Raw genomic sequence first — 16,432 nt, forward strand, 5'->3', positions numbered from 1 at the left:
CGGGCGGAGGGGAGGAGAGGAGAGGAGAGCGGTGTGACCGGGGCGGAGGGGAGGAGAGGAGAGGAGAGCGGTGTGACCGGGCGGAGGGGAGGGGAGGAGAGGAGAGCGGTGTGACCGGGCGGAGGGGAGGAGAGGAGAGCGGTGTGACCGGGCGGAGGGGAGGAGAGGAGAGCGGTGTGACCGGGCGGAGGGGAGGAGAGGAGAGCGGTGTGACCGGGCGGAGGGGAGGAGAGGAGAGCGGTGTGACCGGGCGGAGGGGAGGAGAGGAGCGGTGTGACCGGGCGGAAGGGAGGAGAGGAGAGCGGTGTGACCGGGCGGAGGGGAGGAGAGGAGAGCGGTGTGACCGGGCGGAGGGGAGGAGTTGAGAGCGGTGTGACCGGGCAGAGGGGAGGAGAGCGGTGTGACCGGGCGGAGGGGAGGAGAGGAGAGCGGTGTGACCGGGCGGAGGGGAGGAGAGCGGTGTGACCGGGCTGAGGGGAGGAGAGCGGTGTGACCGGGCTGAGGGGAGGAGAGCGGTGTGACCGGGCGGAGGGGAGGAGAGGAGAGGAGAGCGGTGTGACCGGGCGGAGGGGAGGAGAGGAGAGCGGTGTGACCGGGCGGAAGGGAGGAGAGGAGAGCGGTGTGACCGGGCGGAAGGGAGGAGAGGAGAGCGGTGTGACCGGGCGGAGGGGAGGAGTTGAGAGCGGTGTGACCGGGCAGAGGGGAGGAGAGCGGTGTGACCGGGCTGAGGGGAGGAGAGCGGTGTGACCGGGCGGAGGGGAGGAGAGGAGAGGAGAGCGGTGTGGCCGGGCGGAGGGGAGGAGAGGAGAGAGGTGTGACCGGGCGGAAGGGAGGAGAGGAGAGCGGTGTGACCGGGCGGAAGGGAGGAGAGGAGAGCGGTGTGACCGGGCGGAGGGGAGGAGAGGAGAGCGGTGTGACCGGGCGGAGGGGAGGAGAGGAGAGCGGTGTGACCGGGCGGAGGAGAGGAGAGGAGAGCGGTGTGACCGGGCGGAGGGGAGGAGAGCGGTGTGACCGGGCGGAGGGGAGGAGAGCGGTGTGACCGGGCGGAGGGGAGGAGAGCGGTGTGACCGGGCGGAGGGGAGGAGAGCGGTGTGACCGGGCGGAGGGGAGGAGAGCGGTGTGACCGGGCGGAGGGGAGGAGAGGAGAGGAGAGCGGTGTGACCGGGGCGGAGGGGAGGAGGGAGAGGAGAGCGGTGTGACCGGGCGGAGGGGAGGAGAGGAGAGCGGTGTGACCGGGCGGAGGGGAGGAGAGGAGAGGAGAGCGGTGTGACCGGGCGGAGGGGAGGAGAGGAGAGGAGAGCGGTGTGACCGGGCGGAGGGGAGGAGAGGAGAGCGGTGTGACCGGGCGGAGGGGAGGAGAGGAGAGCGGTGTGACCGGGCGGAGGGGAGGAGAGGAGAGCGGTGTGACCGGGCGGAGGGGAGGAGAGGAGAGCGGTGTGACCGGGCGGAGGGGAGGAGAGGAGAGCGGTGTGACCGGGCGGAGGGGAGGAGAGGAGAGCGGTGTGACCGGGCGGAGGGGAGGAGAGGAGAGCGGTGTGACCGGGCGGAGGGGAGGAGAGGAGAGCGGTGTGACCGGGCGGAGGGGAGGAGAGGAGAGCGGTGTGACCGGGCGGAGGGGAGGAGAGGAGAGCGGTGTGACCGGGCGGAGGGGAGGAGAGGAGAGCGGTGTGACCGGGCGGAGGAGAGGAGAGAGGAGAGCGGTGTGACCGGGCGGAGGGGAGGAGAGGAGAGGAGAGCGGTGTGACCGGGCGGAGGGGAGGAGAGGAGAGCGGTGTGACCGGGCGGAGGGGAGGAGAGGAGGGCGGTGTGACCGGGCGGAGGAGAGGAGAGCGGTGTGACCGGGCGGAGGGGAGGAGAGGAGAGCGGTGTGACCGGGCGGAGGGGAGGAGAGCGGTGTGACCGGGCGGAGGGGAGGAGAGGAGAGCGGTGTGACCGGGCGGAGGGGAGGAGAGGAGAGCGGTGTGACCGGGCGGAGGGGAGGAGAGGAGAGCGGTGTGACCGGGCGGAGGGGAGGAGAGGAGAGCGGTGTGACCGGGCGGAGGGGAGGAGAGGAGGGCGGTGTGACCGGGCGGAGGGGAGGGGAGGAGAGCGGTGTGACCGGGCGGAGGGGAGGAGAGGAGAGCGGTGTGACCGGGCGGAGGGGAGGAGAGCAGTGTGACCGGGCGGAGGGGAGGAGAGCGGTGTGACCGGGCGGAGGGGAGAGCGGTGTGACCGGGCGGAGGGGAGGAGAGCGGAGTGACCGGCCGGAGGGGAGGAGAGGAGAGAGCGGTGACCGGGCGGAGGGGAGGGGAGGAGAGCGGTGTGACCGGGCGGAGGGGAGGAGAGCGGTGTGACCGGGCGGAGGGGAGGAGAGCGGTGTGACCGGGCGGAGGGGAGGAGAGCGGTGTGACCGGGCGGAGGGGAGGAGAGCGGTGTGACCGGGCGGAGGGGAGGAGAGCGGTGTGACCGGGCGGAGGGGAGGAGAGCGGTGTGACCGGGCGGAGGGGAGGAGAGCGGTGTGACCGGGCGGAGGGGAGGAGAGCGGTGTGACCGGGCGGAGGGGAGGAGAGCGGTGTGACCGGGCGGAGGGGAGGAGAGCGGTGTGACCGGGCGGAGGGGAGGAGAGCGGTGTGACCGGGCGGAGGGGAGGAGAGCGGTGTGACCGGGCGGAGGGGAGGAGAGCGGTGTGACCGGGCGGAGGGGAGGAGAGCGGTGTGACCGGGCGGAGGAGAGGAGAGCGGTGTGACCGGGCGGAGGGGAGGAGAGGAGAGGAGAGGAGAGCGGTGTGACCGGGCGGAGGGGAGGAGAGGAGAGGAGAGGAGAGCGGTGTGACCGGGCGGAGGGGAGGAGAGGAGAGGAGAGGAGAGCGGTGTGACCGGGCGGAGGGGAGGAGAGGAGAGGAGAGGAGAGCGGTGTGACCGGGCGGAGGGGAGGAGAGGAGAGGAGAGGAGAGCGGTGTGACCGGGCGGAGGGGAGGAGAGGAGAGCGGTGTGACCGGGCGGAGGGGAGGAGAGGAGAGCGGTGTGACCGGGCGGAGGGGAGGAGAGGAGAGCGGTGTGACCGGGCGGAGGGGAGGAGAGCGGTGTGACCGGGCGGAGGGGAGGAGAGGAGAGCGGTGTGACCGGGCGGAGGGGAGGAGAGCGGTGTGACCGGGCGGAGGGGAGGAGAGGAGAGCGGTGTGACCGGGCGGAGGGGAGGGGAGGAGAGCGGTGTGACCGGGCGGAGGGGAGGAGAGGAGAGCGGTGTGACCGGGCGGAGGGGAGGAGAGGAGAGGGGTGTGACCGGGCGGAGGGGAGGAGAGGAGAGCGGTGTGACCGGGCGGAGGGGAGGAGAGGAGAGGAGAGCGGTGTGACCGGGCGGAGGGGAGGAGAGGAGAGGAGAGGGGTGTGACCGGGCGGAGGGGAGGAGAGGAGAGCGGTGTGACCGGGCGGAGGGGAGGAGAGGAGAGGAGAGCGGTGTGACCGGGCGGAGGGGAGGAGAGGAGAGGAGAGGGGTGTGACCGGGGCGGAGGGGAGGAGAGGAGAGCGGTGACCGGGCGGAGGGGAGGAGAGGAGAGCGGTGTGACCGGGCGGAGGGGAGGAGAGGAGAGGAGAGCAGTGTGACCGGGCGGAGGGGAGGAGAGCGGTGTGACCGGGCGGAGGGGAGGGGAGGAGAGGAGAGCGGTGTGACCGGGCGGAGGGGAGGGGAGGAGAGCGGTGTGACCGGGCGGAGGGGAGGAGAGGAAGGGCTCCTGAACTGTAAACAAAGACCCAGGTTATTATAAAAAGGTCATTGTCCCACAGGACCCCTCCTCCTCTCTCGTCCTCCCCTCTCCAGACTAGAGGAGTGAAAACGGCAGGCAGGGAGACAGAAAGACCCAGAAGCTATAGAGGAAGTGTCTATGCAGACGTCACAACAGTAGTGGGCTTGATTACCAACAACGACGAGACGGTCTACAGGGAGGAGGTGAAGGCACTGAGTGTGGTGTCAGGGAAATAACCTCACACTCAACATCAACAAAACAAAGGAGATGATCGTGGATTTCAGGAAACAGCAGAGGGAACACGCCCCTATCCACATCGAAGGGACAGCAGTGGAAAAGGTATAAAGTTTTAAGTTCCTCGGCGTACACATCAGGGACAAACTGAAATGGTCCATTCACACAGAAAGTGTAGTGAAGGCACAACAGTGCCTCTTCAACCTCAGAAGGCTGAAGAAATTTGGCCTGTCACCTAAAACCCTGACAAAGTTTTACAGATGCAATGTTTTTTTGTTTTTTTACCTTTATTTAACTTGGCAAGTCAGCTAAGAACAAATTCTCACAACAATAACAGCAGGTTAACTGCCTTGTTCAAATCTGTCATTCTACCCCTGAACAACTAGCTCGGGGATTCGATCTAGAAACCTTTCGGTTACTAGTCCAACGCTCTAACCACTAGGCTACCTGCCGCCCACCACTAGGCTACCTGCCGCCCACCACTAGGCTACCTGCCGCCCACCACTAGGCTACCTGCCGCCCACCACTAGGCTACCTGCCGCCCACCACTAGGCTACCTGCCGCCCACCACTAGGCTACCTGCCGCCCACCACTAGGCTACCTGCCGCCCACCACTAGGCTACCTGCCACCCACAATCGAGAGCATCCTGTCGGGCTGGTACGTCAACTGTACCGCCCACAACCACAAGGCATCATCCAGAAGGTGAGGTCAGTACAGGTTCATCAAAGCTGGGACATCAGACTGTTAAAAAGCCATCACTAACTCAGAGAGGCTGCTGCCTACACTGAGACCCAATCACTGGCCACTCTAATAAATGGATCACTAGTCACTTTAATAATGTTTACATATCTTACATTACTCATCTCATATGTATATACTGTACTCTATACCATCTTGCCTATGCCACTCGGGCCAATGCTCATCCATATATTTATATGTACATATTCTCATCCATCCCTTTAGATGTGTGTGCATTAGGTAGTTGTTGGGGGAATTGTTAGATATTACTGCACTGTCGGGAACTAGAAGCACAAGCATTTCGCGACACTCACATTAACATCTGTTAAACATGTGCACGTGACAAATAAAATTGTATTTGCTGTCTATATGAAATAGGATCCATAACCCCATGGGGGTGATTTTCACTGACACTGTCTGGGTCAAAAGGGGGGAAACGACATGTCGAATGTTGTCCTTCACGTGCCAGTGAAAGTCCATCTTGTAGAGCACCAGTCTATCATTAGGATGCTGCGGGGGCTGCTAATGGTTCTGGTGCTGCCAGCCTTGGACTGAGACTAATCAACTCGGTGAAAAACTTTGTTGAACCTTGATTAAGAGCATTCAGGGAGACGTTACAAAATCAATATGCCTCAAGAGCTACTCTGTTACCAACCGTCCTCCAGAACACCACCCACACACACACACACCTCCACAACAACAAACATGCAACACACACACCTCCACAACAACAAACATGCAACACACACACACACCTCCACAACAACAAACATGCAACACACACACCTCCACAACAACAAACATGCAACACATACACACACCTCCACAACAACAAACATGCAACACACACACACACACCAAAGGGTCAGGACTCACAAATACACTTTTATAAAAAAGGCACATGTTTTGACACTCAAGAACCCCAACACAGAAAAACTGACCACGGCACACACACACACACACACACACACACGCAAATAAAAGTGGTTTTGCAGGCAGGCAGTGCAAGTGTAATGGTGGCACCAAAGTGCAGGCAGGCAGGTTGATTGGAAGGCAGTTACCCCAATGGGTGGCCAGGTGGGCTGGCTAGAGGCTGCATCAGGGCCTGTTGCTGTGGGCTGGCTAGAGGCTGCATCAGGGCCTGTTGTTGTGGGCTGGCTAGAGGCTGCATCAGGGCCTGTTGCTGTGGGCTGGCTAGAGGCTGCATCAGGGCCTGTTGTTGTGGGCTGGCTAGAGGCTGCATCAGGGCCTGTTGTTGTGGGCTGGCTAGAGGCTGCATCAGGGCCTGTTGTTGTGGGCTGGCTAGTGGCTGCATCAGGGCCTGTTGTTGTTGGCTGGCTAGTGGCTGCATCAGGGCCTGTTGTTGTGGGCTGGCTAGTGGCTGCATCAGGGCCTGTTGTTGTGGGCTGGCTAGAGGCTGCATCAGGGCCCGTTATTGTGGGCTGGCTGGTGGCTGCATCAGGGCCTGTTGTTGTTGGCTGGCTAGTGGCTGCATCAGGGCCTGTTGTTGTGGGCTGGCTAGAGGCTGCATCAGGGCCTGTTGTTGTGGGCTGGCTAGAGGCTGCATCAGGGCCTGTTGTTGTGGGCTGGCTAGAGGCTGCATCAGGGCCTGTTGTTGTGGGCTGGCTAGAGACTGCATCAGGGCCTGTTGTTGTGGGCTGGCTAGAGGCTGCATCAGGGCCTGTTGTTGTGGGCTGGCTAGAGGCTGCATCAGGGCCTGTTGTTGTGGGCTGGCTAGAGGCTGCATCAGGGCCTGTTGTTGTGGGCTGGCTAGTGGCTGCATCAGGGCCTGTTGTTGTGGGCTGGCTAGTGGCTGCATCAGGGCCTGTTGTTGTTGGCTGGCTAGAGGCTGCATCAGGGCCTGTTGTTGTGGGCTGGCTAGTGGCTGCATCAGGGCCTGTTGTTGTGGGCTGGCTAGAGGCTGCATCAGGGCCTGTTGTTGTGGGCTGGCTAGAGGCTGCATCAGTGCCTGTTGTTGTGGGCTGGCTAGAGGCTGCATCAGGGCCTGTTGTTGTGGGCTGGCTAGAGGCTGCATCAGGGCCTGTTGTTGTGGGCTGGCTAGTGGCTGCATCAGGGCCTGTTGTTGTGGGCTGGCTAGAGGCTGCATCAGGGCCTGTTGTTGTGGGCTGGCTAGAGGCTGCATCAGGGCCTGTTGTTGTGGGCTGGCTAGTGGCTGCATCAGGGCCTGTTGTTGTGGGCTGGCTAGAGGCTGCATCAGGGCCTGTTGTTGTGGGCTGGCTAGAGGCTGCATCAGGGCCTGTTGTTGTGGGATGGCTAGAGGCTGCATCAGGGCCTGTTGTTGTGGGCTGGCTAGAGGCTGCATCAGGGCCTGTTGTTGTGGGCTGGCTAGAGGCTGCATCAGGGCCTGTTGTTGTGGGCTGGCTAGAGGCTGCATCAGGGCCTGTTGTTGTGGGCTGGCTAGAGGCTGCATCAGGGCCTGTTGTTGTGGGCTGGCTAGAGGCTGCCTCAGGGCCTGTTGTTGTGGGCTGGCTAGAGGCTGCATCAGGGCCTGTTGTTGTGGGCTGGCTAGAGGCTGCATCAGGGCCTGTTGTTGTGGGCTGGCTAGAGGCTGCATCAGGGCCCGTTGTTGTGGGCTGGCTAGAGGCTGCATCAGGGCCTGTTGTTGTGGGCTGGCTAGAGGCTGCATCAGGGCCTGTTGTTGTGGGCTGGCTAGAGGCTGCATCAGGGCCTGTTGTTGTGGGCTGGCTGTGTGTGTTGTAGTGGGAATAATGGTGCGCATTGACAGCAGGTATCACAGCCCCAGGGTGGAGGTAGAATTATGGTGTCGGAGGAAATGATGGGACATTATAGAAAGACAGCAGCTGGCCTGGGGGGGGGGCTCTTTGGATTCCCGGCTCGGACCATTTGATCTCCAGTCAAGACACTTAGTCTGTGTCCCCAATGGCACCCTATTGACCAGGACCTCTGGTAGGAAAGTAGTGCCGTATCTAGTGAACAGGGTGCCATCTGGGACAAGTCCAAGACAACCGTTATGATGAGGGAAGGAGCCAGTAGACACAAATTGAACAACTGCCTGTCTTCATGTGGAGAACCGTGTTATTACGGGCTGTTACAGAGAACAGGAGACCAAGCTATAGCAATAATAATCATAAATGATACCACCTTGTGATGACCACTAAAGTGGAGGAAGAGGAAGAGGAAGAGTTGTGTTTCGGATTCTGAAAACAGCAAAGAAAAAAAAAAAAGAAAAACTGTGACCTTTACCCCCTGAACAAAGGAAAGATATCGTGTCCGTTGTTGCCCTCTCCCGACCCCCTTCACTGTGTCCTTTCATTTACAGACACGTGGAGCTGATTGGGTCGTTACGGTGACAAGTTGCACCTGGGTTTGGGATCAACTAGGAGATCAGAGTCTCTCTCTCTCCACCCTTCTCCCCCTCCACAAAAAAAACACATTTTGTTTTGTCATCTAGGTTGATAATGTTTTTGTATTAGGAATTAGAAATGATTTGAACACTTAAACCCATCTTACACTTCATCCATGCATCTCCGTGACAACCCCTACACGTCACAGGTTAGTTCTCCTTAATAGTTTTATACTTCAGTTATTTAATAAATGTCTTTGTTACTCCTTAACTACCAATGTGTGGACTTCCGTGCTTGTCAACATCTAAGAGCCAGGTTGTGACACCGTGGACCAATTCACACTGTACATCCATCTACACACACCTGACAACCAAGTCCCTCTTCCTTAGTGACGGGAAGACAGTGGTATGGTGTGGGGGGGGGGCTCTTTGTCCAGAGTCTACTCTACAGTACAATACACCAGGTGTCATTTAGAATGATGACAGTACAATACACCAGGTGTCATTTAGAATGATGACAGTACAATACACCAGGTGTCATTTAGAATGATGACAGTACAATACACCAGGTGTCATTTAGAATGATGACAGTACGATACACCAGGTGTCATTTAGAATGATGACAGTACAATACACCAGGTGTCATTTAGAATGATGACAGTACAATAAACCAGGTGTCATTTAGAATGATGACAGTACAATACACCAGGTGTCATTTAGAATGATGACAGTACAATACACCAGGTGACAGTTAGAATGATGACAATACGATACACCAGGTGTCATTTGGTCATGTGGTTGTGCATCAGCAGTTTCTCTCTTGTTATTTCATGTCTGCTAACGTTTTAGATTGGTAAGTTTGCCAGCTGTCTAAACTTGTAGTAATCATGGTCAAATTACAGACCGGGGGGCCCACATTAATTGTGTTAGTCACTTTCAATCAGATATCATATTCAAAACTCCAAATATGTCTCTCCGCCCCATGGCAAAAATGTGTACAATTGCTGTAAAATTGTGAGAGGCCCAGATCTGACTGTATGTGAGGATACAGATGTGGATACGCAGACAGGCGAGCCACAGTGACCCCTCATGATGAGTTGTGGGTGGGGGGAGGGGGAACTACAAGTCGCCCATCCCTACTCTGTATAGACAGGCAGACGGACGGACACAGACCAACATGCTTTACACAGAGACATGCGTTCGGAAGGGAAGACACAGGCTCTGTACAGACAGACCGGCAGAGAGAAGGGAGACAGCCAGACCGGCAGTGAGAAGGGAGACAGCCAGACCAGTCAGAGAGAAGGGAGACAGCCAGACCGGTCAGAGAGAAGGGAGACAGCCAGACCAGTCAGAGAGAAGGGAGACAGCCAGACCAGTCAGAGAGAAGGGAGACAGCCAGACCAGTCAGAGAGAAGGGAGACAGCCAGACCAGTCAGAGAGAAGGGAGACAGCCAGACCAGTCAGAGAGAAGGGAGACAGCCAGACCGACAGAGAGAAGGGAAACAGCCAGACTGGCTATACACAACTCTCCTGGCAGCCTGCTATGTTCTTCATTTAAGGTCATCCTTCCTCCCCAACATTCCTCTGCTGCTTGATAGCCTTAACGAGCTCCTGGGCTCTCAGACCAAAACACACACACAGCTCATCAGAGAGGAGCACATCTGGCCTGGTTGCCATTCAGCCACTACAGACCAGCAGGAAGAGAAACACGACAGAGGGAGAGGAAAGGCACCGGATGTTGGTCTTTCTATGACCAGCCATGACAGGGAAACCATTCTGATCTGTTTCAGATACAGTTCAAGTCGGAAGTTTACATACACCTTAACCCAAATACATCTAAACTCAGTTTTTCACAATTCCTGACATTAAATCCAAGTAAAAATGACCCGTCTTAGGTCAGTTAGGATCACCACTTTATTTTAAGAATGTGAAGTTTGAGAATAATAGTGGAGAGAATGATTTATTTCATCACGTTCCCAGTGGGTCAGAAGTTTACATACACTCGATTAGTATTTGGTAGCATTGCCTTTAAATTGTTTAACGTGGGTCAAACGTTTCGAGTAGCCTTCCACAAGCTTCCCACAATAAGTCGGGTGAATTTTGGCCCATTCCTCTTGTCAGAGCTGGTGTAACTGAGTCAGGTTTGTAGGCCTCCTTGCTCGCACACGCTTTTTCAGTTATGCCCACAAATTTTCTTTAGGATTGAGGTCAGGGCTTTGTGATGGCCACTCTAATACCTTGACTTCGTTGTCCTTAAGCCATTTTGCCACAACTTCGGGAAGTATGCTTGGGGGTCATTGTCCATTTGGAAGACCCATTTGCGACCAAGCTTTAACTTCCTGACTGATGTCTTGAGATGTTGCTTCAATACATCCACCTAATTTTTCTTCCTCTTGATGTTATCTATTTTGTGAAGTGCACCAGTCCCTCGTGCAGCAAAGGACCCCCACAACATGATGCTGCCACCCCCGTGCTTCACCGTTGGGATGGTGTTCTTTGGCTTGCAAGCCTCCCTCTTCTTCCTCCAAACACAACGATAGTCATTATGGCCAAACAGTTCTATTTTTGTTTCATCAGACCAGAGGACATTTCTCCAAAAAGTACAATCTTTGTCCACATGTGCAGTTGCAAACCTTTTTATTGGCGTTTTTGGAGCCGTGGCTTTGTCCTTGCTGAGCGGCCGTTCAAGTTATGTCGATATAGGACTGTGGATATAGATACTTTTATATCTTCACAAGGTCCTTTGCTGTTGTTCTGGGATTGATTTGCGCTTTTCTCACCAAAGAACGTTCATCTCTTGGAGACAGAAAGCGTCTCCTTCCTGTGCGGTATGACAGCTGCGTGGTCCCATGGTGTTTATACTTGCGTACTATTGTTTGTACAGATGAACGTGGTACCTTCAGACATTTGGAAATTGCTCCCAATCATGAACCAGACTTGTGGAGGTATACAATTTTTTTTCTGAGGTTTTGGCTGATTTCATTTGATTTTCCCATGATGTCAAGCAAATAGGCACTGAGCTTGAAGGTAGGCCTTGAAATACATCCACAGGTACACCTCCAATCGACTCAAATGATGTCAATTAGCCTATCAGAAGCTTCTAAAGCCATGCCATCATTTTCTGGAATTTTCCAAGCTGTTTAAAGGCACAGTCAACTTAGTGTATGTAAAATTCTGACCCACTGGAATTGTGATACAGTGAATTCTAAGTGAAATAATCTGTTTGAAATAATCCACTTCGCACCAGCTGAACCACACTCGCACCAACTGAGTCATATAGGCCCACTTCACACCAACTGAACCACACTCGCAACAACTGAGTCATTTAGGCCCACTTCACACCAGCTGAACCACACTCGCACCAACTGAGTCATATAGGCCCACTTCGCACCAGCTGAACCACACTCGCACCAACTGAGTCATTTAGGCCCACTTCACACCAACTGAACCACACTCGCACCAACTGAGTCATTTAGGCCCACTTCACACCAACTGAACCACACTCGTACCAACTGAGTCATTTAGGCCCACTTCACACCAGCTGAACCACACTCGCACCAACTGCAAGTAAGCCACATAGGACACTTCTAGTGTTAGCTAGATGGTGCTATAAAACACACACACACACACACACACAGTGGTATCTAGCTTGAGTTCCATTCCTCTATCCCTTCTGGCAATCTGAGGCAGAGGTGTGAATCTCAGGGAGCGATGGAGTGAGATGAGAGAAACGAGGACAAGAGGGAGGGAGGATTACCTCTCATTCCATCTTCTCCCCTGGTAGTATCCAGATCCATGCCTCCATCCCAACACCCCCAAGCCCACAACACTAAGAGCCCAGGCTCCACTTTAACTAAGCCCTGGTCCCTGCAGGCCGCCGGACTGGAAAACCCTCTTCACCACACACACCACCTCCATGCAGGAAGTGACGAGAGGGAGGAAGAGAAGCGGGAGGAAGAGGGGGAGGACTAGGAGAAGAGCGATGAAGAGGAGGAAGGAGGAAGAGTGGAAGAACCACTCTCTTCCTCTTTATCTATTCTCTCCAGCAACATCTTAGAATGTTGCCTGCCTGCCTGGCTGGCTGGTCGGCTGGCTGGCTCGTGTCCTCCCATGGGATGGAAGCAAGGCATACATTTTTTGGGGGCCCGACACCCATTCCGATATTTGTGGGGTGGGGGGATAAAAATAAAAAAAATATGTTTTTTAAACTTACCAATACCTATATAGTGTTTTACAGCGGGCAAATGAAAGGTCATTTTCCCCATACATTGACATCTCATAAATTGCCAAAAGAGCAATTAACCAATAACAATAAAATGTTGATTATTGTGACAATAATAACAACAACATCATAAGAATTGCCGCAAGTATTCAGATTCCCTTTTTTCATCCTATTTATTAAATATCTTATCGGCAGAATTATCTTTCGATAGCAATTTATAAGGCCTATATCGGCCAATGATTAATCGATGAACCGATATATCGGTCGGGCTCTACGATATTTCTCCAGATGATAATCTCCTGCTATTTGACCTGTTCACGACCCCCGCAATATCGCCTTCATGCTTTTTAAAAAGCCCACCGGTTTCCAAAATGGCCACCAGTAAAGTGCTTCCCTTTACTCAGAAGGAGACGCTCCGCTGCTCTCTGCATCCCAGCACAGAGGGTGACAGGCACAACCACAGAACCAATCAGCCTCCCTGAACTATGACGATTCTAGTCAGAGCTCGGAGCTCTTTCCTTCTTCTCCCGGCCACATCTGAAAAGTGAAACATCCTGGCACCTACAGTCCATACCTTTTTCACTTCACGGAGAGTTTAGTTGTAGCAAGGTGTTGCGTTCCCTCTTCATAGAGGCGTGCGTAACAATGGCCATTGGCAGAGAAACAGTGATGTGTGTGTGTGTGTGTGTGTGTTGCGATGGAGAACACCTCTCCAGTGATGAAGTGCTGATCAGGTTTTGAAACATATCCATTAAAAAAGGACCAGTACACCAGACTGAGTTCATTGCTTTCTAACCTTTGACCCCGGACCCCCGAGAAGCAACCCTACATACAGTATACAGGGCTCATGGTTTCAATAAGTTATAGGGTTAGGGTTTAGCTATTCCCCTATGTATGCATTCATAAAGTCATAGTAGGTCACAAACATTATGAACAAGGGGTTACAACTGACCTTGTCTGCGTTGTCTGCAGCCAGTAGGTTGGTAGCCAGGGTCTGTAGTTTGTGCGTGGCCATGTTCTTGAGCGCGGCCAGGCTGCGTCGTGTCATGGCCTGTTTCAGGTTGACCGCAGGGTGGCTTAGAGCGTCCACAGCGGCCGGCACCACCTCGTCACACGCATTCAGGATCTCTACAGCCGTGATGCCCATCACGCAACGGTCCAACGCACCTGAGAGAGAGAGAGAGAGAGACGGGGGAGAGAGAGAAGACGGGGAGAGAGAGAGAGAGAGAGAGAGAAGACGGGAGAGAGAGAGAGAGAGAGAGAGAGAAGACGGGGGGAGAGAGAGAGAGAAGACGGGGGGAGAGAGAGAGAGAAGACGGGGGGAGAGAGAGAGAGAAGACGGGGGGAGAGAGAGAGAGAAGACGGGGGAGAGAGAGAGAGAGAAGACGGGGGGGAGAGAGAGAGAGAAGACGGGGGAGAGAGAGAGAGAAAGACGGGGGGAGAGAGAGAGAGAGAAGACGGGGGGAGAGAGAGAGAGAAGACGGGGGGAGAGAGAGAGAGAAGACGGGGGAGAGAGAGAGAAGACGGGGGGAGAGAGAGAGAAGACGGGGGGAGAGAGAGAGAGAAGACGGGGGAGAGAGAGAGAGAAGACGGGGGGAGAGAGAGAGAGAAGACGGGGGGAGAGAGAGAGAGAAGACGGGGGGAGAGAGAGAGAGAGAAGACGGGGAGAGAGAGAGAGAAGACGGGGGAGAGAGAGAGAGAAGACGGGGGAGATCGAGAGAGAAGACGGGGGAGAGAGAGAGAGAAGACGGGGGAGAGAGAGAAAAATCGGGACATTCAGATACCGTTCTGGTTGGGTTCAACAGACTGGGATGATGGCTACTGGGATGATGGCTACTGGGATTAGCATTTTTTTTTTTTATACCATACTTCACCGAGAAAATGTGAAAGTAAAATTGATTCCAACTGTCAACCTGATACAAAGACACTCCCATTTCTACTCTATTAGGCACCTCTGTGTGTGTGGGTGAGTGAGTGTGTGTGGATAGAGGACAGAGAGAAAATAGAGAGAGCGAGAGAAAAGATAGTTTTCTGGTCACTAGGGATATTGGTCACCATCTCCAAGACCAATGCCCTCCTCCGTCAAGCTCTCCTGTAAAGTTCTGCCCAGATACTAAACTCTCTCCCAACAAAACGTGTTGGAGCTAGCCAACAGTCGCATTGGAGCTAGCCAACAGTCGCTAGCCAACAGTCGCATTGGAGCTAGCCAACAGTCGCTAGCCAACAGTCGCTAGCCAACAGTCGCTAGCCAACAGTCGCTAGCCAACAGTCGCTAGCCAACAGTCGCATTGGAGCTAAACAGCAGTAGCATTGTAGCTAACTAGCAGTGACATTTGAGCGTATCCAAATCTAGCATTGGAGTTAGCAAGCAGTAGCAATAGAACGTATCCAAACCTAAAACCCTGGATTACAGGCAATATTCACGCTACCGCTTATAATGAACGGGATACTGACATGGACTCGTACAAGAAAACCCACTACGACCTCGCTAAAAGGACAATATGGTAGGAAGGTAGAAGGTAGCTCTGACGCTCGCCGCATGTATTAAACATTTTGCTCAGGCTCTGATCAGGCCCTACACCCAAACAAGGGCACTGCGTTCATCCACCTCTGGCCTGCTCGCCTCCCTACAGTTCCCGCTCAGCCCAGTCAAAACTGTTCGCTGCTCTGGCCCCCCAATGGTGGAACAAACTCCCTCACGACGCCAGGACAGCGGAGTCAATCACCACCTTCCGGAGACACCTGAAACCCCACCTCTTCAAGGAATACCTAGGATAGGATAAAGCAATCCTTCTCACCCCCCCCCTTAAATGATTTAGATGCACTATTGTAAAGTGGCTGTTCCACTGATGTCAGAAGGTGAATTCACCAATTTGTAAGTCGCTCTGGATAAGAGCGTCTGCTAAATGACTTAAATGTAAATGTAAACATCGACCACAGAGCGCGAGATCACGTCGTCATCAGGACCAGCATGAGCTTTTCCTGATGTTGTATTCCTCGTATGTGTAGATCAAGGTGAGGAGACAGGTGAAAGGAGGATTTTTAGGCCTCGGGACAATTTTGGATTGTGAACGTACGCCATTTAGGAGGGTGAACGGGCAAGACAAAATATTAAAATGCATTTGAATGGGGTATAGTAGTAGGTGCCAGCTCAACGGTTTCCGGTTTATATCAAGAACAGTCCGCCACCCCAAAGGACATCCAGCCAACTTGAACTGTGGGAAGCATTGGAGTCAACATGGACCAGCATCCCTTTGGAGAACTTTCAACACCTTGTAGAGTCCATGTCCCGACGAATAGAGGCTGTTCTGAGGAAAAATGGGGAGGTGCAACTCAACATTAGGAAGAAATAATTTGTTTTGTTTGTTTGTTTTTTTTTGGGGGGGGGGTACTTTTTATCCTTTTCTCTCCCCAACTTCATGTAATCCAATTAGTAGTTACAGTATTGCCCTGTCGCTGAAACTTCCACACAGACTCGGGAGAGGCAAAGCTCTGAAACACAAAGGAGTTGTTTAAATGTATTGAACACTCAGTGTATACTCAGCGGTGTCAGAGAAAGGCCTGAAAAATTGTATAATATCGTTCCTTTCTGTCCCTTTTTTTAACCTGTGAAATCAACCATTTTATAAAAACTTATAGCTCATTAAATGAGTTCACCAATCAGTGCGGATAGAGCAGGTAAGCTAGTTTACGCCAACCAGTGCGAATAGAGCAGGTAAACTAGTTGTTTACACCAATCACTGAATAGAGCAGCTAAGCTAGTTGTTTACACCAATCAGTGCGGATAGAGCAGGTAAGCTAGTTGTTTACACCAACCAGTGCAAATAGAGCAGCAAAGCTAGTTGTTTACACCAATCAGTGCGAATAGAGCAGCTAAGCTAGTTGTTTACATTGCGTTATGGACAGACAAGTGTAGCCTATGAAGCAAGATGTGACTGAAATGACATAATATTCCGGTTTTGTTCCCTGAACCGGTTCCAACCCTTGATTGCAATACATATCGTCGTGTCGACACTGAAGTATCAATATAGTATTGTATTGTGTGGCCCCTTGGCAATTCAAAGCCCTGCAGGTCAACACTGGTCTCCAACATTCTGCATGTGAAACCAGTATGAATGTATCGGTTCCCAGCCCAGCAGGTCAACACTGGTCTCCAACATCCTGCATGTGAAACCAGTATGAATGTATCGG

General features: G+C 54.1%; 1 protein-coding gene across 1 annotated transcript in view; it reads right to left on the bottom strand.

The window, feature by feature from the left end:
* LOC135517077 (WD repeat-containing protein 7-like) overlaps positions 1–16,432 on the bottom strand; it is a 110,431-nt gene that overhangs the window by 44,890 nt on the left and 49,109 nt on the right. Inside the window, exon 14 of the mRNA XM_064941099.1 lies at positions 13,194–13,408. Within this exon, the coding sequence (XP_064797171.1) occupies positions 13,194–13,408 (215 nt within the window). The remainder of the gene's footprint in view (positions 1–13,193; positions 13,409–16,432) is intronic.

The sequence above is a fragment of the Oncorhynchus masou genome, chromosome 28, assembly GCF_036934945.1.
Source record: "Oncorhynchus masou masou isolate Uvic2021 chromosome 28, UVic_Omas_1.1, whole genome shotgun sequence".
In the NCBI taxonomy this organism is placed as follows: Eukaryota; Metazoa; Chordata; class Actinopteri; order Salmoniformes; family Salmonidae; genus Oncorhynchus; species Oncorhynchus masou.